A 27,226-nucleotide genomic window follows, 5' to 3' on the forward strand; every position below is an offset into this window, starting at 1 on the left:
TATGCCTAGGATTAATGTACAGTATACCAGTAGTAGACACTTACTCTGCACCCCCATGGGGTGAATGTATGTGAGTTGATATGTATACTGGATGATATGCCTAGGATTAATGTACAGCATACCAGTAGTAGACACTTACTCTGCACCCCCATGGGGTGAATGTATGGGAGTTGATATGTATACTGGATGATATGCCTAGGATTAATGTACAGCATACCAGTAGTGTAGACTTACTCTGCACCCCCATGGGGTGAATGTATGGGAGTTGATATGTATACTGGATGATATGCCTAGGATTAATGTAGAGTATACCAGTAGTGTAGACTTACTCTGCACCCCCATGGGGTGAATGTATGTGAGTTGATATGTATACTGGATGATATGCCTAGGATTAATGTACAGTTTACCAGTAGTAGAGACTTACTCTGCACCCCCATGGGGTAAAATGTATGTGAGTTGATATGTATACTGGATGATATGCCTAGGATTAATGTACAGCATACCAGTAGTAGAGACTTACTCTGCACCCCCATGGGGTGAATGTATGTGAGTTAATATGTATACTGGATGATATGCCTAGGATTAATGTACAGTTTACCAGTAGTAGAGACTTACTCTGCACCCCCATGGGGTGAATGTATGTGAGTTGATATGTATACTGGATGATATGCCTAGGATTAATGTACAGCATACCAGTAGTAGAGACTTACTCTGTACCCCCATGGGGTGAGGCGAGCGTGGCTCCGGCTTAATGAAGCCCCCCGTGGTGATGACTCGACTTGTATCAAAGTTGATGGCCGCCAGGCCCATCTTGTTCATCCATCTGAGAAGAGGAACACAGGGTCACTTGGCAATGTGGACAAATGTTTTACATGATACAACACTGTAAGATGCTGTGGAGAAAAGGTGGCGGAATGACCACTATTGTTTGTTGTAAATGCTAGACTCAGCAATATTCCAGCAATAAGACGGTGCCCTACACATTATCATTATCATTTTTTCATATATTTAAGTATGATGTAGCAAGGAATAGAACCACAGGCCTTCTGCTCTCTGGGCAGACGCATCATTGCATCAACTTAGATGACTGGCCCACCCTGGGGATGGAGAGAAGGGAAAGATGGCCACATGAACACAACATGACGATCACTCACTTGCTCATATCATCCTGTCTCTCTGATGCGAAGTAGAAGGTAGTGCCGGGGTTGTGGATCTTGAAGGCACTGAAATCAGAACACAATTACCAATTACTACATAGATACAAATGATACATGGCTAGTTGTGTCTCTCACATCATCATCATCATCATCATCATCATCATCGTCATCATCATCATCATCATTCTACTGTCTCACAGTCCTACATGAGTGAGTGAGCTGGGTTTAAATCTGCTTTGACTGTTTGTTGTTTAACGCCACACTCAGCAGACAAACCATCAGATCAAATCTTGGATCTAAACCAAGAACCAATGAATCTTGGCATGATGACTTGATACACCATTCTGTAGGGATATATATCATATCACAAACTGCTATAATTAACAGCACATCCATCATTTAGTCTGACAATGTATTTACATTTTATACAAACATTTAAAAATAATAGGAATTTGTAAAATATCAGCTTTTTTACATTAGCCTTACTATTACAACATGATTATATATGTTCATGTCTACCTGGAAAATATATCCAAATAAAATAATAAAATTGTAAGAAACGAGCTTTTTCACCCAAAACTATTGAACACTGAGGAAAGCCCAAAGTGATGCAGGTCATATTGTGAGCACACTTTTATGTTGCTTACACAACAATACACCTTAATCCGGGTGAACCTAGGTTCGAACCCCTCGTCACAAGTATCCTGCACACCTAAGGTACGTAACTCTGCACAGCAAATTGCGATGCCATGGTTGGCTGGACAACATATAAGATAACACAGTTGAAGTGTTAATGACAGTATCAGCATCAGTAGTTGTGAGTTGTAGGTGTCCAGCTCCAGCTGTGGTTTTCAGAAGGTGAAACAACATCGAGAAATCTTTCAAAACCACTTGAACAACATGCAGATATACTTCTCGAAACGAAGTGAAACAACACCCAATTTTGTTCATGTGACTAGTCAATCCGTCATGACAGATTAACTATAGTCCCATGGAAAAATTATGACATGACAGATTAACTATAGTCGTATGAAGATATTGTTGTTTAACTTCTTCGGAGTAATATACATAGAATGAAGACAACAAACCACAATAAAATAAAACTCAACAATGGCATACACCTGCCCCCCAAAATATACAAGAATACATTTTGAAATAAACAACAAAACAAAAGACAGGTTAACGGAAGCAGTGTCTGAAATAACACATGTTTTCATCACATCATACATAAATAACAGGGGTTAAGAAAACTTACTTAGTGTTGCAATTTGTCATATCTGTGATACAGGATATTTCTCCTATCCCCTCATTATAACACTACTGTCATACATATTGCATCATAATGTGAAGAAAGTATCAAATTCACATTGTGACCATCCTCAATGACCCAGGGAAGTTTATCTCCATTCTATTCAGATATTACCCTTGACCCATTTGCGCGATAGCTTTGTTTGGAAATGACGTCACCAACCCATCTCGTCTATTTCCAACTTAACACAGTTTCTCTTGAGGGTAAGAGATTGATGGTGATTTTTACCATCATGCTATTCATGTATTCAACATCAGTTATGTTAGCGACTGGGTCTAGGGTATGCTAATAGATTGGTGATATAGTACCCTGGATACCTGAGGATGCATTGTCACAAAGCAAGGTCTTAGTTCAGACACTGCAAAGGGAAACCAATATCAACAATAATGTGGAACAGAACAAAATTTTCCAACTGACAGAAGACAATTATCCAACTGACAGAAGACAATTATCCAACTGACAGAAGACAATTAACCCACTGACAGAAGACAATTATCCAACTGACAGAAGACAATTATCCAACTGACAGAAGACAATTAACCCACTGACAGAAGACAATTATCCAACTGACAGAAGACAATTATCCAACTGACAGAAGACAATTATCCAACTGACAGAAGACAATTATCCAACTGACAGAACACAATTAACCCACTGACAGAACACAATTATCCAGCTGACAGATTCCTGTGAGCCTGCATACTCACCCATGCTCACTGTGCAGCAGCCAATAGTAAAAATAGGCATATTGTAACCATGGCAACATCATGATTGACAGATACAAAAAGACTGCTGTTTCATACTACTCTATACTTAAGAAATAAACGACAAGTGGGAGTTGTTTACTTTACAAGAAAACACTGCAGGGAGAAAAAACCATGAGGGCTGATGTGGTTTATTCTCCCTGCAGTGTTTTATTGTAGCATAAACACCAACCAGGAGTTGTTTATTTTGTATATGAGATATCAACTTTATGTACAGTCTCTTCAAGAATGTTAAATAAATGTACAAGCTTTGAAAATATTTATCTGTACTTAAATAATGATGACTCCCTGAATACAATTTGATCTTGGCAATGTCGGACTAGTCCATTTTATGAGGAGTGATGTTAAGTTTGGTATTTCCCGGATATTCTCACAATTTTCAGTGAGTGAGTGAGTGGGTGGGTGGGTGGTTGGGTGAGTGAGTGAGTGAGTGAGTGAGTGAGTGAGTGAGTGAGTGAGTGAGTGAGTGAGTGAGTGAGTGAGTGAGTGAGTGAGTGAGTGAGTGAGTGAGTGAGTGAGTGAGTGAGTGAGTGAGTGAGTGAGTGAGTGAGTGAGTGAGTGAGTGAGTGAGTCCTTTTTTTAGCCCCTTGATGCCAAGGCAGGGAAACAAGAAGTACAATCTTTTTGGTATGACACGGCCTGGGAACGAAACCCCTATCTTCCATTCTCTGGGTGGATGCTCTACCACTAGACCACGGAGGTGATCAATATTCCTTAAAACTACAGAATACATACAGCTGCTTTACAACTGACTTAAACATGCTACTTTACAGATGTCACCACCTGCTGTGCTAGATAGGTGAAACGGGTGATTTTTCAATTTTCCAAAAAGTGCAACTTCATTCTGACAATCATATGTAGCTAGAAAACCAGGAAATCAGGTTAATTAGTGTACGGTTGTAAGTAGCTTCTGGCAATATTCCTGCAGTATCACTGCAGAAAACACAGACACTGGGCTTCACACATTGCACCCATGTAGGGAATCTAACTCAGACCTTTGGCATGATGAGCAAACGCTTGAACCTCTAGGCTATCCCACCACTCCCTGACAATTAGAAATGTTTGGGAGCAGTACTACCATTGCAATGGAATATGGACATGATTCAATGACCAAAGTACAGGATTCAATCATTTGTCATCCACTTGTTTCGTAACAGGACCAAAAATGGCAGTACCCCTATCAATTGTTGAGTAGTATACCCACCCACAATGTTACGTGCACTACTCTGTATGATAACAAAGACTTACAGTATCCCTATCAATTGTTGAGTAGTATACCCACCCACAATGTTACGTGCACTACTCTGTATGATAACAAAGACTTACAGTATCCCTATCAATTGTTGAGTAGTATACCCACCCACAATGTTACGTGCACTACTCTGTATGATAACAAAGACTTACAGTATCCCTATCAATTGTTGAGTAGTATACCCACCCACAATGTTACGTGCACTACTCTGTATGATAACAAAGACTTACAGTACCCCTATCAATTGTTGAGTAGTATACCCACCCACAATGTTACGTGCACTACTCTGTATGATAACAAAGACTTACAGTATCCCTATCAATTGTTGAGTAGTATACCCACCCACAATGTTACGTGCACTACTCTGTATGATAACAAAGACTTACAGTACCCCTATCAATTGTTGAGTAGTATACCCACCCACAATGTTACGTGCACTACTCTGTATGATAACAAAGACTTACAGTATTCCTATCAATTATTGAGTAGTATACCCACCCACATTGTTACGTGCACAACTCTGTATGATTATTGTCCGATGCTAACTGATAAGCACATTCTGAATAAATGTCTTTCCAAACAAGGTGACGTTTGGACAAAACCAAATGGAAAATGCATGAACAGACATCCCTATTTCCTACATGTACCTGTACATAACGTTTTGACTACATGGACAGCTACTGATACCTAACCTGTCCACCATGTGCTTACCTCTTCTTGGTCTTGATGTCGGTGGCAGGAGACACCTGGAAGGCCGGCAGATGGATCACCCCCTCCGCCTTCAGATCCTGTCACGACACACACCGGGTCAATATCGGGTCAACATGGATCAACATAGGGTTAGGTCAATTAGGAGATAAACCTACTGTGTTTTGCAATTTGATGTAGTCCCACTGTAGAATAGATACCTCTTTATTCTAATTTTGAACCTCAATTACTGTGTGATTTACATACAAGTATAAAACAATCAGGTCATACATACACTGAACTTTACGGAAGTTCTATCTTTATTCAAACATATATAAGTCAGAAGGAATGGGTGCTTAGTCAGAAAGAAATGCTAACATTAGTGTCTCTTGTGTAACCATATAGTTCTAGATAATTTTTGTAATTAAACAATATATCACATGACCAACCATAGGTCCGGGTAGTCTTGTGGGTACCCGGGTCCTGCTCGGTACCCACCTGACCCGAGTACCTGAGTTACCCGTCCCAGCCCTTCTGAATCAGGTAACTCTGACCATGAGAGTTTGAGGCCAGTTTCCATCTTCTGACAAACTTTGTTTAGATGTACCCCTTCTGAACTATGTTACCAATACGGAACAATCAACATCTCATGTCTAGTTACAGCAGTGATGGAACACCTACGTCCTTCTCCTTGTAATAGAAGAGGTTGGAGGTCTTGAGGATGCACCATCTCTTGGCCCAGCTCTTGTTCAGGATTCCACGGGACATCTTCCTCTTCAGCAGCCAACCCTCACAGTCCCCCTTCCCCAGGTCCTTGCAAGACACGCGGCGATCTGGGTGGAAAGAGGAGACAGTCAGACAGACAGACGGACGGACGGAGGGACAGACAGACAGACTAAGAGTCAGAGAGACAGACTAAGAGTCAGAGAGACAGACAGAGTCAGACAGTCAGACAGACAGTCTAGGTCTTTACATGTCACACAACACATAACACTGAAATAGTCTTACAGTCCCATGGTCAAACAGAGACAGACAGACAGACAGACAGACAGACAGTCCCTTTGTCTACGTCCTTACATGACACACAGCATGTAACAGGTGGAAACAGTCCGATACTCCGATGGTCAGACTGACAGACAGACAAGGAAGACCTCCTTGCCCAAGTCCTTACATGACAGGAGACAGGAGACAGTCAGACAGTCTGATGGTCAGACTGACAGACAGACAAGGAAGTCCTCCTTGCCCAAGTCCTTACAGGACAGGAGACAGGAGACAGTCCGATGGTCAGACTGACGGACAGACAAGGAAGACCTCCTTGCCCAAGTCCTTACATGACAGGAGACAGTCAGATAGTCCGAAGGTCAGACTGACGGACAGACAAGGAAGACCTCCTTGCCCAAGTCCTTACATGACAGGAGACAGTCAGACAGTCCGATGGTCAGACTGACAGAAAGACAAGGAAGACCTCCTTGCCCCAGTCCTTACATGACAGGAGACAGTCAGACAGTCTGATGGTCAGACTGACAGACAGACAAGGAAGTCCTCCTTCTCAGTCACCCAAGTCCTTACATGACAGGAGACAGTCCGATGGTCAGACTGACAAACAGACAAGGAAGTCCTCCTTGCCCAAGTCCTTACATGACAGGAGACAGGAGACAGTCCGATGGTCAGACTGACAAACAGACAAGGAAGTCCTCCTTGCCCAAGTCCTTACATGACAGGAGACAGTCAGACAGTCCGATGGTCAGACTGACAGCTAGACAAGGAAGACCTCCTTGCCCAAGTCCTTACATGACAGGAGACAGTCAGATAGTCCGAAGGTCAGACTGACAGAAAGACAAGGAAGACCTCCTTGCCCAAGTTCTTACAAGACAGGAGACAGTCAGACAGTCTGATGGTCAGACTGACAGACAGACAAGGAAGTCCTCCTTCTCAGTCACCCAAGTCCTTACATGACAGGAGACAGTCCGATGGTCAGACTGACGGACAGACAAGGAAGTCCTCCTTGCCCAAGTCCTTACATGACAGGAGACAGTCAGATAGTCCGAAGGTCAGACTGACGGACAGACAAGGAAGACCTCCTTGCCCAAGTCCTTACATGACAGGAGACAGTCAGACAGTCCGATGGTCAGACTGACAGAAAGACAAGGAAGACCTCCTTGCCCCAGTCCTTACATGACAGGAGACAGTCAGACAGTCTGATGGTCAGACTGACAGACAGACAAGGAAGTCCTCCTTCTCAGTCACCCAAGTCCTTACATGACAGGAGACAGTCCGATGGTCAGACTGACAAACAGACAAGGAAGTCCTCCTTGCCCAAGTCCTTACATGACAGGAGACAGGAGACAGTCCGATGGTCAGACTGACAAACAGACAAGGAAGTCCTCCTTGCCCAAGTCCTTACATGACAGGAGACAGTCAGACAGTCCGATGGTCAGACTGACAGCTAGACAAGGAAGACCTCCTTGCCCAAGTCCTTACATGACAGGAGACAGTCAGACAGTCCGATGGTCAGACTGACAGACAGACAAGGAAGACCTCCTTGCCCAAGTCCTTACATGACAGGAGACAGTCAGACAGTCCGATGGTATGATAGACAGATGGGCAGTCAGACAGACGGGCGGTCAGACAGACAGACAGTTCCCATTGCCCAGGTCCTTACATGACAGGAGACAGTCAGACAGTCCGATGGTATGATAGAGATAGACAGATGGGCGGTCAGACAGACAGACAGTTCCCATTGCCCAGGTCCTTACATGACAGGAGACAGTCAGACAGTCCGATGGTATGATAGAGATAGACAGATGGGCGGTCAGACAGACAGACAGTTCCCATTGCCCAGGTCCTTACATGACAGGAGACAGTCAGACAGTCCAATGGTATGATAGAGATAGACAGATGGGCGGTCAGACAGACAGACAGTTCCAATTGCCCAGGTCCTTACATGACAGGAGACAGTCAGACAGTCCGATGGTATGATAGAGATAGACAGATGGGCGGTCAGACAGACAGACAGTTCCCTTTGCCCAGGTCCTTACATGACAGGAGACAGTCAGACAGTCCGATGGTCAGACAGACAGACAGTTCCCATTGCCCAGGTCCTTACATGACAGGAGACAGTCAGACAGTCCGATGGTCAGACAGACAGACAGTTCCCATTGCCCAGGTCCTTACATGACAGGAGACAGGAGACAGTCAGACAGTCCGATGGTATGATAGAGATAGACAGATGGGCGGTCAGACAGACAGACAGTTCCCATTGCCCAGGTCCTTACATGACACATCGTTATCTGAAGGGAACAGTTGACAGTCAGAAAGACACTTAACAGTTTCAAGTAACAAATATCTCACCGAGTCTCTTGGTTCCAGTTTTGGCCCTTCTTCTCACCGTGGGGGACTGATAAAAACAAATCAAAGTAATCGATTAAAAAATAAACATCACTGAAAAACAGGTTTCTTATTGAACAAAGAACTATGAATTGCCACAAAAAATCTCATTTATCATCACAACAAACATATGGCAGTTTTAAGATCTGTATGCGAGTACTGTCAATAACAACACTTACATCGGACACGAAGACTTGACTCTTGTCCACGGGTATCTTCTGCACCACTCCACCCACCACTATATGTGTGTAGCTGCAAATAATAATAATAATAATGATGATGATGATGATGATGATGATGATGTTGGGTGAACAGAGGCACATTTCGAACAAAGTCACTTGCCTAAGGAGACACCACATGTGGTACATGTGCTTCAGTGTGAGGCAGGACTGAAGCCCTAAAACTCTCTGGAGCCAAGCTGCCAAAACTCAGTCACCCATCCGAGGATTCTTCTGATGTCGCTTACCTTTATGTGATTTGTGACCTTTGTGCTGTGCATAGGACCAGGTGCCACAACGGGGTATTAGGAAGTAGCAGTAGGGGGCGTTCATTCTTTTGTGAGTGAGTTTCGGGTTCAACACCGATTTCAACAGTATTTCAGGTATATCACGGCTGGTCAGTTTGATGTGGGAGAAAATGAATCCGAAATGACGCAGATCCTAGACACTGACCACTTTGGTGAAACCCACAAGCACAGGTATGGTGCAGATGTATGTTCTTGGGTTAAGAGTCCCCGCGGTTGGTGCATTTTATTTCAGGGTGGACAGGTAATTCTATTCCTGTTCCTTTGTCTCCAACTTCTCAATACAATAGCTTTCAGCTCCCTAGCTGATTAACATCACTAACTACAGCTTTCTTCCCTAGCATTTTCACACTTTTTGGTCACACTGCTTATAACTCTGCACAGGCAAGACATTGACAAGCATGGAACTTATCCACAGTAGTGCCTACGACCTCATTTGCATATTTATCAGATGTTGATACCAGGTTGATGGCATCAGTAACACTCTCCTGTGTATGATACAGCCTAATCCTGATATAATTACCTGACACTTTCCTCACTATCCTCCTTACAGTCAGCTGCAAAGCCAACATGTTTCTTCTCCTTCGGTGAATCTTGCTCTTCCTTTAATTTGACTTCCTGTAACATGAAAACATCATTTACATCACAAACAGCTGCTATTAATGTCAATGTAACCATCATCATGCACACTATCTACATCACCACACCGCAACATCACCACCGCTGCACTACATGACATCATCATCATCATCATCATCAATAAAACCACCAACACCACCTCGCAACATCAACATCGACTTGATTATTCACAGACCGCTGTCATATAGCTTGAATATTGCTAAATGCGGCGATAAACAACAAACAACAACAAAATTGGTGAATATCATTTAATTTGAGTTAGCAGTCAAATAAATGGTAATAGAAGGACATGAATCATATTTCCAGGAACTGCCATTTAGCCTGAGCAGAGTATCTCTTTAATATAACTCCTAACCAAAGAAGTTCCTCACATACCTCAGATCGGGTTGACGAATCAAGACGCTTAATCGTCATGAGAGTTGGTTGGTCACGTGCGCTGTTGTCAGTGGCTACCTCGGACACTACCTCCTTGCACTGGGAGTAAGGCCGTTCCAGTGCCTTGTACGGGTTCTCCAGAACATGGGGGGTGGGCTTCGTCACACGGAACTCCTGGCGCCGGACCTCCACGGACTTCTGGTCAGGGTTCTCGACAGTCTCAGGGGAATCTGGAGACATAAGTGCGTCTCCTGTATACACTACCAGTGAATATGCTATAGGTGTCACACAGTTTGTGAAATGAGAGGTGAGGTGAGGTGAGGTGAGGTGAGGTGAAATGGGGTGAGGTGAGGTGAGGTGAGGTGAAGTATGGTGAGGTGTGGTGAGGTGAGGTGAGGTGAAGTAAGGTGAGGTGTGGTGAGGTGAGGTGAGGTGAGGTGAGATGAGGTGAGGTGAGGTGAGGTGAAATGGGGTTTAACATCACTTTCAAGATTATTGCACTTATATAACGACGTGCACGCATGTGTATGTGGCTGCTTGTACTAGACCGGAAAGGTGCTGATTAAAAGTGCTTGTCCACTAAGATACCATGCCACAGTTTAACATGAACACCGCACTCAGACATAGTATACTGACTCAGTCCTTGTTTAACCCCTTAATGCTGAACACCAGGCAGGGTAACAACAAGTACCATCTTTTGATATAACGTGGCCAGGGATCAAACCACAGACCTTCTACTCTCTGTGCAGACACTCTATCCACTACACCATGGAGGCAGTCTTTGTAAAATGACAGATGTCACTTAACTTAATAAGACATAAGACAAGCTGAATCAGGCAACTGAGCTAGTGCCATTTTCTAAACCTGGAATATACAAGCTAGAAAATGTGAATCGATGGTCAGTGCTTTTAAGATTTATATTTTTACGCTACCAGAACTCATTTTGTCGAGTTGGTGGATCCATAAATCAATATACTTCAAGAACTAATTACTACCTTTAAACTACTAAAAAAATTTGTTCATGAAGAACAGACGAAAAAACAATTCTTTACTGAAATTACACAATTCAATGCCATGTGCTCATTATATTTGTAAAATGTATTCTTGTCAGTTATGAAGGCTGCACTCAGCATTAGTGAGTGAGTGAGTGAGTTGGGTTTAACGCTGCTTTTAACATTATTCCAGTTATATCACGTTGTGTCAGCTTAATGTGGGAGGAAAGCCCGAAGTGATGCAGGTCTCAGATGTTAACCACTTCGGTGAAACCCACAAGCAGGGGTATGGTGCTGACAAACCTAGAAACATAATCGGGGCAAACCGTGATTCGAACCCACAATCATAGGTTTCTGGCATGCCCAAGGGACGCAACTCTGCACAGCGAATCGCGTCGCCTTAGACGACTGGGCCACCCGTGCCCCCCACTCAGCATTAGCCCAGACATTTGATGGCCGCCTGGATGAGCAGTGTCTCACCCCATAGGGTACGATGACACACAGTCGACCACATCACGGAGTCGGACCACCTCATCAAGCAACATTGCTGTGCCTGTTCTAACCTGGTGTCCCCACAGGGTACTTCCTCTTAACGCCGCACTCAGCAATATCAAAGCTATATGCGGCGGTCTGTAAACAATCGAGTCTGAACCAGTGCATGAGCATCCATCCACGCAATTGGGATACGATAACATACATCAACCAAGTTAGCGAGCCTGTCCACCCGATCACGTTTGTTGCCTCTTACGACAAGCATAGTTGCCTGTTGCGGCAAGCATGGGTTGCTGAAGACCTATTCTCTACCTGGATCTTCAAGGGTACGTCCAATAAGTAACAGAAAGTAATGGGTTCAGCTGGCTGTCCAGAAGCATATTTTACCTTCAGAAACTGACGCTTGTGGCGACTCTGTAGTGGATGATGGTGAATCAACTGTCATATTCTGACTCACTTTCGCTGCAAATTTCTCAATTCTCTGCTGGCTCTCACTAGCCGTGAGTTCCGTCATCTCCTTGGACTTGTCGTCCCAGATCTTGGCCACACCGAGCCTGTTCTCTGAGGCCGCCAGGGCTGCCATTGCTGCCTCCTTCTCCGCGGAGTTCACGAACTGTGACTTCGGCCTTGTGGGAGGGTCAAGGTCTTGTATGACCAGTGAGGGTCGCTCTAACGTCGGTGACCCTCCACTGACTGTGGCGCGGCGATGTTTGGGGTCAACGCCTACAGGAAGTGTGAACTGCGGCGACTCGGACCCGCTACGGAAGACATCATTGTCAGTGTCGTTACCGTCTGTATTCTCAGGTGCATCCCTGGAAAGAGAACATTTATATGTTAAGATGAGACGAGTTGAGTTGATTTGTTGTTTAACGCCACACTCAGCAATATTCCAGCTATATAATGGCAGTTTGTAAATAATCAACTCTGGACCAGACAATCCAGTGATTGACATCATGAGCATCGACATACGCAATTAGGATACGATGACATGCATAAATTATGTCAGCGAGCCTGACCACCTGATCCTGTTTGTCGCCTCTAACGACAAGCATTGTCGCCTTACACGGCAAATAAGGGTTGCCGAAGACCTATGGTTTAATATCTCGTTTAAAATTATTGCACTTTTAGAGTGATGTGCATGCACCTGTGTGTTGATGTGCATGCACCTGTGTGAGGCTGTTTGTACTAGTCCAGACTAATGCCAGTTTTATATCCCATGCCCACTGAGACACCATGTTGCAGTTTAACATGAATACCCCACTCAGACATAGTATACTGACTCCAAGCCAACCAGTCTTTGTTTTAGCCCCTTCATGCCGAGCGCCAGGCAGGGTAATATCATGATATAACATTTATACTAAGTTTTCATATAATAATTAGATCCACATGGTTTACCATGGTGTAAAATTAATACAAAATTTCATATAATTATAGAACAGCAAGTTATACATATTAGGATCCAGGAAAAATGCAGATACAAAATATTAGTAGTTTCAGTTATAGCTTTTTAGACAGACACTAGCCTAAGGTAACAAGAACCCATCTCCCAGACATATTATTCAATAAGACAAAAGTTATGTCTACATAGTTTATAAGTAAATCTGTCATCACCTATATTAGAATAACATTCAGCAAATACTTCTATTTAGATTAGCCCCATACAAGCTCGTCTATAGTGATACCATAATCTCTTTCCAAGCACTCAGTAAATATGTCAGCAACATTAGTGACAATTCAACAGGATTAAGTATTCCCCTCTGTCTAGCCATTCACCGTAGGGAACACCCAATTGTGTATCAACAACCAATCATATTCCTTTTTATTATTCTAATTTTAGTTTGACCGTCTAACCAAGCAGACCTCTCTCCCACAGCCCAGGGGGTTGTCCCGACTCTCTGTGGCACCCTCAGCTACATTTTAAGATACTGTTCATTGTTCTTGTAAATAAAATTGTAAATAGTCTCCTGTGACTCCAGCCTTTTGCTGACTCTTTCTCCCAAAACCCAGCATGCCATTTGGAAGGTTTTGTACATCAGAACAGAACCACAATAGTAACAACAAGCACCATCTTTTAATGTCTTTTGAAAAGACGCAGCCGGGGATCGAACCCCTGACCTTCCTCTCTCCGAGCACTGCTCTACCACCAGACCACGGAGACGATCCCGCCGAGACAGATTACACTGGACATAAAAGCACCGAGCACCAGGCAGGGTGACCAACAAGGACAATCTTATAACGTCTTTTGGTATATTTGTTTGTTTGTTGTTTAACGCTGCATTCAGCAATATTCCAGCTATATGACGGCGGTCTGTAAATAATCGAGTCTGGACCAGAGAATCCAGTGATTGACATCATGAGAATCGATCCACGCAAATGAGATACCATGACATCTTTTGGTATGACACGGATGGGGATCAACCCTTCCACTTTAATTGAACATAACTAACATAATAGTAATTACGTTCAATGATTATTTTACATTGCAATATCCTCATGATCAGCTTCTGATTTTAACTGTTTTGGCAGTAGATATACTTCAGACATTATTGTCAGATCACAATCAGTAAGCACACAACACAAGTTGGCTTAAAGGTACACAATCAGACAATTCATAAATGACACAATTAACCAGCACTCACAAAAATATATTTTGTTAAACCAATGGAAATCAACTTACCATAGATTGACCACCAAAGAATCAATCTCTATGCATCACAAAGCTAGTGCAACTGTTTGGGTTTTCAACATGATAAGATTTCAGTTGCATATGTTAAATAATGTTATTTTATAGTCGTCCATTTTTTAAATATGGTAAACACCTGGTCCCCCGCTGATTGGGATGAGTGAGTGAGTGAGTGAGTGAGTGAGTGAGTGAGTGAGAGTGGGTGAGTGGGTGAGTGAGTGGGTGGGCGGGCGGGGCGAGCGAGCGAGTATGGTTTACGCCGCTTTTAGCAATATTCCAGCAATATCACGGCGGGGGACAGCAAAAATGGGCTTCAGACATTATACCCATGTAGGGAATCGAACCCGGGTCTTCGGCATCACGAGCAAACGCTTTAACCACTAGGCTACCCGACCGCCCTTTTTGAAGAAAGTCAAATTTATTTGCCTCTTTGAGAATATTTCACCAACTACACGCAGTCTGCTCACAAACTTAGGCTGCACAAGCTGATTTTAACCTGCACCAGTGCAGTCTTGTCGATGGAGAGTCGCACCTTGCACATAACTAAGTACTTAAAGGAAGATCCATGTTTGACCTGGTGTGTATTCAAGGCAGGCATTTATTTGTTTTGTGAGTCAGTCAGACCTGATGTATTCAAATGGTACTTCAAATTTGTTTATTAATTAACAGAGAGGCATTGAGCCCATAGAAATGTCAGGACGGAGTTTGCCAAATATCAAAGCATTGTGAGAATACACTACTGCGGACAGAGTGCAGAGGCTATTAATAGGTTGACAAGCAGCTCAGACATGTCAGAGGAAGGGTGTCTATCTGTGTTTGAAAGTATATGAAAGGGAAGTGTCATTTGTGCTTAGCGATATAACATCAGGATGTACATATTCTTCCTGTTATATGAACCATAAACTCATATACCACATACAATCCCTAATAGAAACATGACCATTGATATTCATGATTTCTTTACACTGCCATGACAGGCTTGTTTAACATACAAACTCCTATATCAACAGAGAGTGAGTGTTGAGGAGCAAGTGGTATATATATTACACAATTTACACTCCAATTCGCTGATAAATATTTTTTCAGTTTCACCAAAAGGGATCTAACATAAGTGGTTAATATGATTTGATACCTGTCAAACAGCGAAATATTACCATCAGAACGTTACAACCAGAAAAATGCATAACCGAACAAAAAATATTTTGGGGGATATTTTCTTGCAGTGAAGACTGAGTTTATTCGAATGTGTACAGTACATGGAAATATTTCTTGATGCCTAACTTTTTTTGTTTAGTATATGATCCCACATAAACCAACCACAACAAACAAACAAATAATTTTAGTAATAATCAATTTCAAAAGCCCATTATTTCCATCATAAATGGTCATAAAACCAAACAAAAGCAATACAGAGATCAAGAGGTTGTTAACAGACTTAGTTCAAACGTCAATGAAATCAAAACTTTCCCTATAACAGTTACAAGGCCATTATAAACGCCTTCTGCGCTGTTGTTTCCTGAAGTATAGCTAGATAATCTGGACTGTCACTGTAAGTCTTTACAGGGAAGCTCATTAAAAGATTACTTAAAGATTGGTGTAGAAATTGGTCTGGGGATGTATATTGCAGCAGGAGGCTGAAATACAGTGAATATGGTATATGTATTAAATTCACTTGTTCTAAGATAGTCAGTGGGCAGCAGAAGCTAATTTTGTTTTTGTCCAACGATCGAACGAAACGAATTGGGCATGATAGCCATTGATTTTCCACACCCCTGATGAGGCCTCTTCTGGCTGTGTAAGTTTAGAAGAAACACAGAATGAACATAGAAAGGCGTTTTGTCACAGCCACATGTCCATCTTTTCATGTGGAATAAAGGAAACTAGACCTGGTTTTGTTTGATCTAGACTTGTCTTGGCATTAAGTATAAAAAAATATATACTAGTATATAATTTCTACAATCTTAGACAGAGACCCCAACAGCAAGATCCATTGTATCCAGAGACACCAACAGAAAGATCCATAGTATCCAGAGACCCCAGCAGCAAGGTCCATTGTATCAAGAGACCCCAACAGGAAGGTCCATTGTATCAAGAAACCCTAACAGAAAGGTCCATTGTATCAAGAGACCCCAACAGGAAGGTCCATTGTACCAAGAAACCCCAGCAAGGTCCATTGTATCAAGAGACCCCAACAGCAAGGTCCATTGTATCAAGAGACCCCAACAGGAAGGTCGATTGTATCAAGAGACCCCAGCAGCAAGATCCATTGTATCCAGAGACCCCAACAGCAAGGTCCATTGTATCAAGAGACCCCAACAGGAAGGTCCATTGTATCAAGAGACCCCAACAGGAAGGTCGATTGTATCCAGAGACCCCAACAGCAAGGCCCATTATATCCAGAGACCCCAACAGCAAGGTCCATTGTATCAAGAGACCCCAACAGGAAGGTCCATTGTATCAAGAGACCCCAACAGCAAGGTCCATTGTATCAAGAGACCCCAACAGCAAGGTCAATTGTATCAAGAGACCCCAACAGCAAGGTCCATTGTTGACAGACCCCAACAGCAAAGTACATTACGGCTTCTTACCTGTGTGCTTCATTACCTGTGTGCTATGTGTTATTCTTACTGTACATTTGGCTGCATCCAATTATCTGTATGCTACTTGTTATCTATTACCTGTTGTTGGCAATGGTAATCTGCTGCTTATCACAACATGTCAGGCATGTATGCTTCTCATCACTTGGTTGCTGTCACTCCAGCTTGATAACGGTGTAAGAATCTACACTGAAATGCCGCTATATGCAATAAACCAGAAGTTGCTATCCATAAAGTTGTAAGTTTTCTTATAAACCAAAGCTGGCATGACAGATTAACTATAGTAATATGAAAGAAGTGGTTGGTCCCCTTTTCAGTAGCATTTGGCAACTACTCCAGGACAATAGAGCTTTTAGCAATATTCCAGCAATAACACGGCGAGGGACATCAGATATGATCTACACACTTTGTACCCATGTGGAGTATAGAACCCAGGACTTCAGCGTGACGAACCAATGCTTTAACCACTAGGCTACCCCACTGCCCCTCCTGGCAATAAAAAGATGCTTTTTGACAGTAAATGGAACTCAACCCAAACATGATCAAACATTAAATTCAAACCTGGATCAAAACAAGAAAACAGAAAACAAGAAAAACTTGTCCCCATTTCACGAAGTATGCATTTAGTTGAAAAGCTCAGATCAAGGGCCATAACTTTGTAAAATTGTGAATTTAAGACACCAATTTTCGAACTCATTTAAGATCATGAACAGTCGTATCAGTGTGTAAAATTTCATTTCTCTGACTTATAGTGTTTGAGAAAATGTGTTCACTTTGAGAAGCAGATGGACGGACAAACAAACTTTGTTTCTATATGCCCCACTTGGTGGCAGGGGATTAAATAACAAGGTAGTTAACCAACCTCACAATATCCAACCCAGCTGTCACATATATACTGCTACAACTGAACACATTGACAGTGACATTGTCCCTAAGAATCAAAGAATAACAAAGAAGCAACAAAGACAATCATTCCCAGAGCTCCAGATAAGCTTTTGGTGTTGTGGGTATTTTACCCATGCATCTTAAAATCATTGGGTATCAGTAATTCTATCTGCGTATTCAAATTTCTGTTACCCACTAGTTTTTACACATGTGGGTATTTAAGTTAAATATTTAAAAACACTATTCATCTAGTCCCTGCAAACTGGTGTCGTGTGGGTTCGAGAGCTTTATAGGACTCAAAAATACCACGATACTTCCACACGAAAGTGTGATGGCAAATGATCATGATGTGACTGTCATCGTGGAGTTTGGCAAGGTTGACGGAATGCCCGTTTATAATTTCAAAATAAGTTTTGGTAATCGAATACGCAGGGTTACTTCACAATATTTTGATGATACGCACAAATATTATTTTTGTAGCGTATCTGTAATGTTCGTTGCGTATTTGATACGCTTGGATTATATTTTACTGCGTATTTCTGCATTTCTGATGCGTATTTCACGCAGATACGCAGCTTATCTGGAGCTCTGCATTCCATTTTTTTTCACATGCCTTGGACATGTGCAAGAGTACTGACCAGTGGAAGACTATTATCCATACGACTGACTATGAATAGCTGACAGTAAAGATGATCCGTTGAAAATCTAGAGATTATTATAGTGAGTATACAGGATAATGGCAATGATTAAAGAGATGTAGGGTATTCGCAGGACTTCTACATAATTTTGGTTAGGAAAAAAGTTTCATGAACATTCAATAATTAATTCAATGTAGTCCAAGCGTGTAAATATTGTTTATCTACATACAAGAATATAGTTTTCTCTGACCTGTATGCCTGTGTCTGAGCACCTGACTCGAGGATATTGGTCCAGAAGTGTGTTATCTAACACTACTGATGCTGCAAGACACACAGGGTTGCGGACTTCCTGGTTGAAATATGCCTACATCGACAGCAGAATCAGCATTCTTGTGGATTAACATCACAGCAGTGTCTAAATACTTAGCTTTATTTTCACAGCCACAGGACAAACAAATATAATTTCATTTTTTATTTTAAATATATGACGTAATGTTGTTGTATGAAGTTTATTATTCTGTTATTAATCTTAAGCTTTTTAACAGATGCGAGCGAATGTTGTTTAATGTTTAATTTGGTGACATCATGGCTGCCTGGGACAAGAGACTAGAGGTTGACAGCATGAGCAAAGAACTAAGGAGATGCAGTCACCCAGGATACACATTGTAGCCACCCGAACCCCACCCCCTCCCCCTCCCCCTCCCCACAGTACTCGGCTTGTCAAGCTGGATAAGAAACCAGTGCAGCTCTTGTAAACCAGTGGTTGACAGCATGAGAACTATGGAGATACAAGGTTACACATTGTTGCAACCCAATCTTCCCTTTCGTCACTTCTTATCACACTTAATAAGTTAAACCAGTGCAGCTCTGGTAAACCGATGGTCGACAACATAAGCAACAATTAGGTATGGCGCACAATCAATGTAATTAAAATCAGACCTTTTTATCAGATATCATACGATAAATCTCTGCATGAAGATCTGACAAAAACCTCCATTGGAGGTCAAGATCTTAATGTGGATGTTTTTGGGACAGGTATCGGGTACTGGGAACTTGTTCTGCTCCAAAGGTTGGTTCATACATGTATCTCTCACTGGTTATCCAGATTTCTAAGGTGCCACTATTCCCGTGCAGAGTTATTCCTCTTTAGCCATGTTAGGATCTGGTGACTGTGGGTTTGAATCCCAGATAAACACCCATTCAAGATCCTTGGTTTGTCTGCACCATGTCCATGCTTAGATTACACCAAAGGGATAAATATCTACATTATACGACACAATGGCTTTCCTTGAACAATAAGGTGACATACCTCGATATAATTACTATACACATCTCACTGCTACATTAAATACAATTCAGTTTATCATTGACAAAGTCTAAACAGAAATGACTGATGTTAAAACCAACTTCCTAACTCTAATTATTTGGAATACAAAAATTATATATGACAAAAGAAGGACACCCAAAATCATAGCTAAAAAATATGATTAATAACACCCGGTAAAAATAATATATTATTTAAAACAGACACCATAAAGTGTACTCACATTAAGGAGAGGCATTGAGTGACTGTCACCACAACTTCTTATTGACGGTTGACTTTTCCAAATAAGGATATTTACAACCTTTCATCTCAACTTGAAATTCTATACCATTGTATCAATGTTGAGCGTCACTGTAGGTTTCAAGTAGGTTCAAGGCTACATGAGAGTGTTATAGCACACATGACCTAGTAGACGGCAAGTAGGCCTCGGACCAGCAGTGGATAGTAACAAGATACTAGAACAAAACATCTTGATGAAACAAGTCGTATGAGTTAGTGACAAGGCTTCAGAATGAACCTAATCAAAAGTGTTCCTGCTACTGTGTAAATATTTCCTGTGCCACAGACACCGATATGACAGGCAAATGTGTAGACAGGAAGATGGGACAGGTGTAGACAGGAAGATGGGACAGGTGTAGACAGGAAGAGGGGACAGGTGTAGACAGGAAGAGGGGACAGGTGTAGACAGGAAGAGGGGACAGGTGTAGACAGGAAGATGGGACAGGTGTGGACAGGAAGAGGGGACAGGTGTAGACAGGAAGATGGGACAGGTGTAGACAGGAAGAGGGGACAGGTGTAGACAGGAAGAGGGGACAGGTGTAGACAGGAAGATGGGACAGGTGTAGACAGGAAGAGGGGACAGGTGTGGACGGGTCTGATTCACTACCCTTGTGTAGTGGTGCAGTTGGTGTCCATCTTTAAAATCCACCCATCTATCCAACCAATGTAGTGGTGTAGGCTGTGTCAGTTAAGATGCTCCATTCTCCCTTCCATTCATCCATCATCCATTCTTTCATCCATCCATCATCCATTCTTCTTTCCTTCCTTCCATCCATCCATCATAGTGGTGTAGTCTGTCTGTTAACATGTTCCATTCTTCCATTCATCCATCATCCAACCATCCATCCTTCCTTCAAACCTTCCAATCTTCCATCCATCCTTCCTTCAAACCTTCCATTCTTCCATCCATCCTTCCTTCAAACCTTCCATTCTTCCATCTATCCTCCCTTCAAACCTTCCATTCTTCGATCTATCCTTCCTTCAAATCTTCCATCTATCCTTCCTTCAAACCTTCCATTCTTCCATCCATCCTTCCTTCAAACCTTCCATTCTTCCATCTATCCTTTCATTCAAATCTTCCATCTATCCTTCCTTCAAACCTTCCATTCTTCCATCTATCCTTCCTTCAAACCTTCCATTCTTCCATCTATCCTTCCTTCAAACCTTCCATTCTTCCATCTATCCTTCCTTCAAACCTTCCATTCTTCCATCTATCCTTCCTTCAAACCTTCCATCTATCCTTCCTTCACACCTTCCATTCTTCCATCTATCCTCCCTTCAAACCTTCCATTCTTCCATCTATCCTCCCTTCAAACCTTCCATTCTTCCATCTATCCTTCCTTCAAACCTTCCATTCTTCCATCTATCCTTCCTTCAAACCTTCCATCTATCCTTCCATCTATCCTTCCTTCAAACCTTCCATTCTTCCATCTATCCTTCCTTCAAACCTTCCATCTATCCTTCCTTCACACCTTCCATTCTTCCATCTATCCTCCCTTCAAACCTTCCATTCTTCCATCTATCCTTCCTTCAAACCTTCCATTCTTCCATCTATCCTTCCTTCAAATCTTCCATCTATCCTTCCTTCAAACCTTCCATTCTTCCATCTATCCTCCCTTCAAACCTTCCATTCTTCCATCTATCCTTCCTTCAAATCTTCCATCTATCCTTCCTTCAAACCTTCCATTCTTCCATCTATCCTTCCTTCAAACCTTCCATTCTTCCATCTATCCTTCCTTCACACCTTCCATTCTTCCATCTATCCTCCCTTCAAACCTTCCATTCTTCCATCTATCCTCCCTTCAAACCTTCCATTCTTCCATCTATCCTTCCTTCAAATCTTCCATCTATCCTTCCTTCAAACCTTCCATTCTTCCATCCATCCTTCCTTCAAACCTTCCATTCTTCCATCTATCCTTCCTTCAAATCTTCCATTCTTCCATCTATCCTTCCTTCAAACCTTCCATTCTTCCATCTATCCTTCCTTCAAACCTTCCATTCTTCCATCTATCCTTCCTTCAAACCTTCCATTCTTCCATCTATCCTTCCTTCACACCTTCCATTCTTCCATCTATCCTCCCTTCAAACCTTCCATTCTTCCATCTATCCTTCCTTCAAATCTTCCATCTATCCTTCCTTCAAACCTTCCATTCTTCCATCTATCCTTCTTTCAAACCTTCCATTCTTCCATCTATCCTTCCTTCAAACCTTCCATTCTTCCATCCATCCTCCATTCAAACCTTCCATTCTTCCATCTATCCTTCCTTCAAACCTTCCATCTATCCTCCCTTCAAATCTTCCATTCTTCCAAATATCCTTCCTTCAAACCTTCCATTCTTCCATCTATCCTTCCTTCAAATCTTCCATTCTTCCATCTATTCTTCCTTCAAACCTTCCATTCTTCCATCTATCCTTCCTTCAAACCTTCCATTCTTCCATCTATCCTTCCTTCAAACCTTCCATTCTTCCATCTATCCTTCCTTCAAACCTTCCATTCTTCCATCTATCCTCCCTTCAAACCTTCCATTCTTCCATCTATCCTCCCTTCAAACCTTCCATTCTTCCATCTATCCTTCCTTCAAACCTTCCATTCTTCCATCTATCCTTCCTTCAAACCTTCCATCTATCCTTCCTTCAAACCTTCCATCTATCCTTCCTTCAAACCTTCCATTCTTCCATCTATCCTTCCTTCAAACCTTCCATTCTTCCATCTATCCTTCCTTCAAACCTTCCATTCTTCCATCTCTCCTTCCTTCAAACCTTCCATTCTTCCATCTATCCTCCCTTCAAACCTTCCATTCTTCCATCTATCCTCCATTCAAACCTTCCATTCTTCCATCTATCCTTCCTTCAAATCTTCCATCTATCCTTCCTTCAAACCTTCCATTCTTCCATCTATCCTTCCTTCAAACCTTCCATTCTTCCATCTATCCTTCCTTCAAATCTTCCATTCTTCCATCTATCCTTCAAACCTTCCATCTATCCTTCCTTCAAACCTTCCATTCTTCCATCTATCCTTCCTTCAAACCTTCCATTCTTCCATCTATCCTTCCTTCAAACCTTCCATCTATCCTTCCCTCTATCCTTCCATTCTTCCATCCATCATCCAACCATTGAAGTGGTGTAGTCTGTGTCAGTTATCCTTTTGACTGATTTGTCTATTTTTCATTTATTTACTTTATTAATTGCACTTTATCTTCTATATTTGTGAGGTGATGGCAATGGGATTTAAGGTTGCGTTCAAGATTATTGCACTTCTGTAGTGCTGCGCATGCATTTGTATGTGAATGTGTGTGGCTGACTTGTACTAGTCTGGACTGATGCCGATTAATAGTGCTAGCCTACTGAGATACCATGCCGCAGTTTAACATGAATACCCCATTCAGACACAGTATACTGACTCCGAGCCGACCAGTCCTTGTTTCAGCCCCTTAATGCCAAGTGACAGGCAGGGTAACAACAAATACCATCATTTAACATATTTTGTTATGAAGGGCGGACTATCTACCACTAGGCCACAGAGGTGGTTCTTTTATTTACTTATTCGGCATTTTACACCGTTCATCTTCTGAATTATTTTACCTATTTAAAAATAAACAATGTTGACATGTTTTTTTCAGAATACAATATTTGATTGATTGACACCATGAGTGAGTGAGTGAGATGAGCTAAAGCACACTTTGAACAGTATTTCAGTTATATCATGGCTGATGTGGGAGAAAAACTGTTTATCATTTTTTCAAATCCCCCAAACATGGGCATGTTGCTGACAAACCTGGAAACACTATCAAGGCAAACTGGGATTTGAACCCACGATCAATCATAGGTTCCTAGCATGCCAAAGCGATGGAACTCTGTAGGGAGAACTGCAGAACCCTAGACAACTGAGCCACCAGTGTCCTCAACCTTAAGGAGGGGGCATTACTATGTAGAATGACATGCAAAGTACAAGTCTTACTGCTTGAATGAACACAAAGGCCATTAACAAGCAGACTCAATACTTCCTGACGAGCAGACTCTATACCTCCTGACTAGACCTGTGAAGATCCGGCGTAGAATAGGTCTTCTGCAACCCATGCTTGCTGTAAAAGGCAACTATGTCGTAAGAGGAGACTAACAGGATTAAGTGGTCAGCCTCGCTGAATTGGTTGATGCATGTCATCGTATCCCAATTTTGTGAATCGATGCTTATGATGTCAATCACTGGATCATCTGGTCCAGATTATTTACAAACTGCTGTCATATAGCTGGAATATTGCTGAGTGGAGCGTTAAACAACAAACAAACAAACAAACAAACAAACTAATAGTGAATATGAGCAGCAATGCTCGCCCAGACATTATGGAGACGTCATTTGGGAATCCATTGCAACTCATCCTTCAGTGGAGCTTCCAGCTGCCTTCATATAGCTGGAATATTGCTGAGTGCGACGTTAAACAACAAACAAACAAAATTCCTGACTACCAAAGAAATGTATGCAGGTTTTCAGTGAATCCATTATTTTGCACCTGCTGACAAGTAAACAAGTCACTCATGTGAAGCCTGCGCTATGCAGTCACTGGTGAAATATACATGTAATATACATGCAAAGTACGTCTGACACCTATACCTGATGATTTATGGCTGGTGTTATACACTAGCTATTCAAGGCTATATACGCTTTATAACATGACTGGTAGGGAATTATTCAGCAGAGGTAACTATTATCTTGGTACAATATGTGGATACTGAAGACCCTAGCGCATATACATGTTAACAATAAATACAATGAACAGAGTGGCAGCTGCAGTCTCATACCATTTCAATATTTGCTTCATGGTGATATGATCAGCTGTTGACATAACAAACTAAAATGGAATTTTAATAAAGGCTAATCTCCACGGTCTGGTGAGGTGAAATGGTGTTTAACGTCGCGTCCAAGATTATTGCACTTATATAGCGACGTGCATTTACGTGTGTGTGTTTGTGTGGCTGCTTGTACTAGTCCGGACTGATGTCGATTTATAGTGCTAGCTCACTGAGATACCATGCCGCAGTTTAACATGAGTACCCAACTCAGACACAGTATACTGACTCCGAGCCGACCAGTCCTTGTTTTAGCCCCTTGATGCCAAGCGCCAGACAGGGTAACAACAAGTACCATCTTTTAACGTCTTTTGGTATGACGCGGTCGGGGATCGAACCCCGGACCTTCCGCTCTCCGGGCAGACGCTCTACCACTAGACCACGGAGGCGGTCTCCATGGTCTGGTTCCAGATAACATAATTTTGGATGACATAACATCATCTCTGTGTAGTTCTGGTAAACATGAACTGCCAGATGTCATGAACTCTAAGGACTCGTGAAATTTCTTAAATCTGTAGTTTGTTACTGGCGAAAACTTAGTCTACCATTCTGGATTAACGGTTTACTTTGCAAAAATCGTGAATTTATACACCAGGGTCAACTTGCACAAAGCAATCTTAGCACTAAGATGATCGTAACTCCCATTCTTTAACATAGGCTTATGATAGTCTTAGCGGTAAGATCACTTTGTACAAGTGGTCCCTGGTCCCCGCTGATTGGGATGAGTGTTGATTCACATCTGATACTTAGGTAAACTTATCTGGAGTGAGTGAGTGAGTGAGTGAGTGAGTGAGTGAGTTGGGGTTGAACAGTATTCCAGTCATATCACAGCATCTCAGTTTAATGTGGGAAGAAAACACAAAGAAATGCAGGAGGCCCCGATTATGTTTCTAGGTTTGTCAGCACCAAACCCGTGCTCGTGGGTTTCAATGAAGTGGTAAACGTCTGAGACCTGCTTCACTTCGGGCTTTCCTCCCACATTAAGCTGACACACCATGATATAACTGTAATACTGTTAAAAGCGGCGATAAACCCAACTCACTCACTCACTCAATCCCTGAGAAAACATAATATATAAATAAAGTCTAATCTATACAACTAGAAAAATATTATATTAACCCAATTCACTGATTAACAAATCACAATGCTGAATGACAAAGTAATTTTTATAAATATGTCTAAAATGGCTTCTTTCCATCCAAGCTGTCTAGGGTGATGATAGTGTTATTGCATGAGCAAAGCTATAGCTTCCAACACATGCCTTGAATACGTAGCTAGAGTACAGGTGCGAGGGAGAATTGTTAACACTTGTATATACACAGGGACATGAAATCCTGAATCCTATAGGCATATAAATTGAAAATGGGTGCAAAAGAAATACAGAGTGCATCCACTGGGAAGCTAAAAAATAAAATGTATACCATATTCAACGTAATAAGCACCCGCGGCAAAATTTGCTAATATATTGACTAGTGAACAATCCCAATTAGCACCATTCCGATTGATAAATGTACACAAGACTTATTTATTTGTGTATAATACGCACTCCTGTGTTATATGCATCCTTAATTACGGGCAATTAAATTCTGGAAAAATATATCTGTCGTGTATAATACGCACAGACTTTTCTTTTGTATCATTTCAGGCTGTAAGCATAAACCACAATATTTACGATCTTTCAATCCTTTCCCCAAAATTATATTCTTAAAAGAGCCCCCTATTTCCAATTTTGAGAGCGCCCTGGGCGCTTATTACGTCTAATACGGTACACGTTTAAGAACTGCTATTTCATAATATGCAACCACTTAAACATAATCCATGTCTGTGCTGTAGTATTTATGTGTTTTCTGTGGTTAGCTATACATGAACATATATTATGAATCAACCACATGATAGACATTTAGTATACCTGGTATATGATATAACAAACCATGACTACTCATGGATTAATGAATCATGTACTAAAACAGATGAATACATTTCAGATTGTTGGTTGTCAACAAAATTGTTCCAATGATTTTGTTTGATTAAGCTGGTCTTTAGGTCAGGTGAGGTGAGGTGAAATGTCGCGTCCAAGATTATTGCACTTATATAGCGACGTGCATTTACGTGTGTGTGTTTGTGTGGCTGCTTGTACTAGTCCGGACTGATTCCAATTTATAGTGCTAGCTCACTGAGATACCATGCTGCAGTTCAACATGAATACCTTACTCAGACACAGTATACTGACTTCGAGGCAACCAGTCCTTGTTTTAGCCCCTTAATGCCGAGTGCCAGACAGGGTAACAACAAGTACCATCTTTTAACGTCTTTTGGTATGGCGCGGTCAGGGATCGAATCCCGGACCTTCCGCTCTCCAGGCGGACGCTCTACCACTAGACCACGGAGGCGGTCCTTT

The 27,226-nt window shown here is 42.0% G+C and overlaps 1 protein-coding gene across 2 annotated transcripts in view; it reads right to left on the bottom strand.

The window, feature by feature from the left end:
- The window catches only part of LOC139474581 (connector enhancer of kinase suppressor of ras 2-like), a 63,059-nt gene that overhangs the window by 9,190 nt on the left and 26,643 nt on the right, over nucleotides 1–27,226 (bottom strand). For both annotated transcript variants that reach the window (XM_071257649.1, XM_071257650.1), the window contains exons 9-17: nucleotides 11,965–12,389; nucleotides 10,094–10,323; nucleotides 9,603–9,697; nucleotides 8,736–8,808; nucleotides 8,521–8,566; nucleotides 5,851–6,002; nucleotides 5,194–5,270; nucleotides 1,155–1,223; nucleotides 711–823 (exon numbers count right to left, since the gene is read on the bottom strand). In XM_071257649.1, coding sequence (XP_071113750.1) covers nucleotides 711–823; nucleotides 1,155–1,223; nucleotides 5,194–5,270; nucleotides 5,851–6,002; nucleotides 8,521–8,566; nucleotides 8,736–8,808; nucleotides 9,603–9,697; nucleotides 10,094–10,323; nucleotides 11,965–12,389 — 1,280 coding nt within the window. The remainder of the gene's footprint in view (nucleotides 1–710; nucleotides 824–1,154; nucleotides 1,224–5,193; nucleotides 5,271–5,850; nucleotides 6,003–8,520; nucleotides 8,567–8,735; nucleotides 8,809–9,602; nucleotides 9,698–10,093; nucleotides 10,324–11,964; nucleotides 12,390–27,226) is intronic.

The sequence above is a fragment of the Haliotis cracherodii genome, unplaced genomic scaffold (assembly GCF_022045235.1).
Source record: "Haliotis cracherodii isolate W230 unplaced genomic scaffold, xgHalCrac1.p SCAF_3, whole genome shotgun sequence".
Classification (NCBI taxonomy): Eukaryota; Metazoa; Mollusca; class Gastropoda; order Lepetellida; family Haliotidae; genus Haliotis; species Haliotis cracherodii.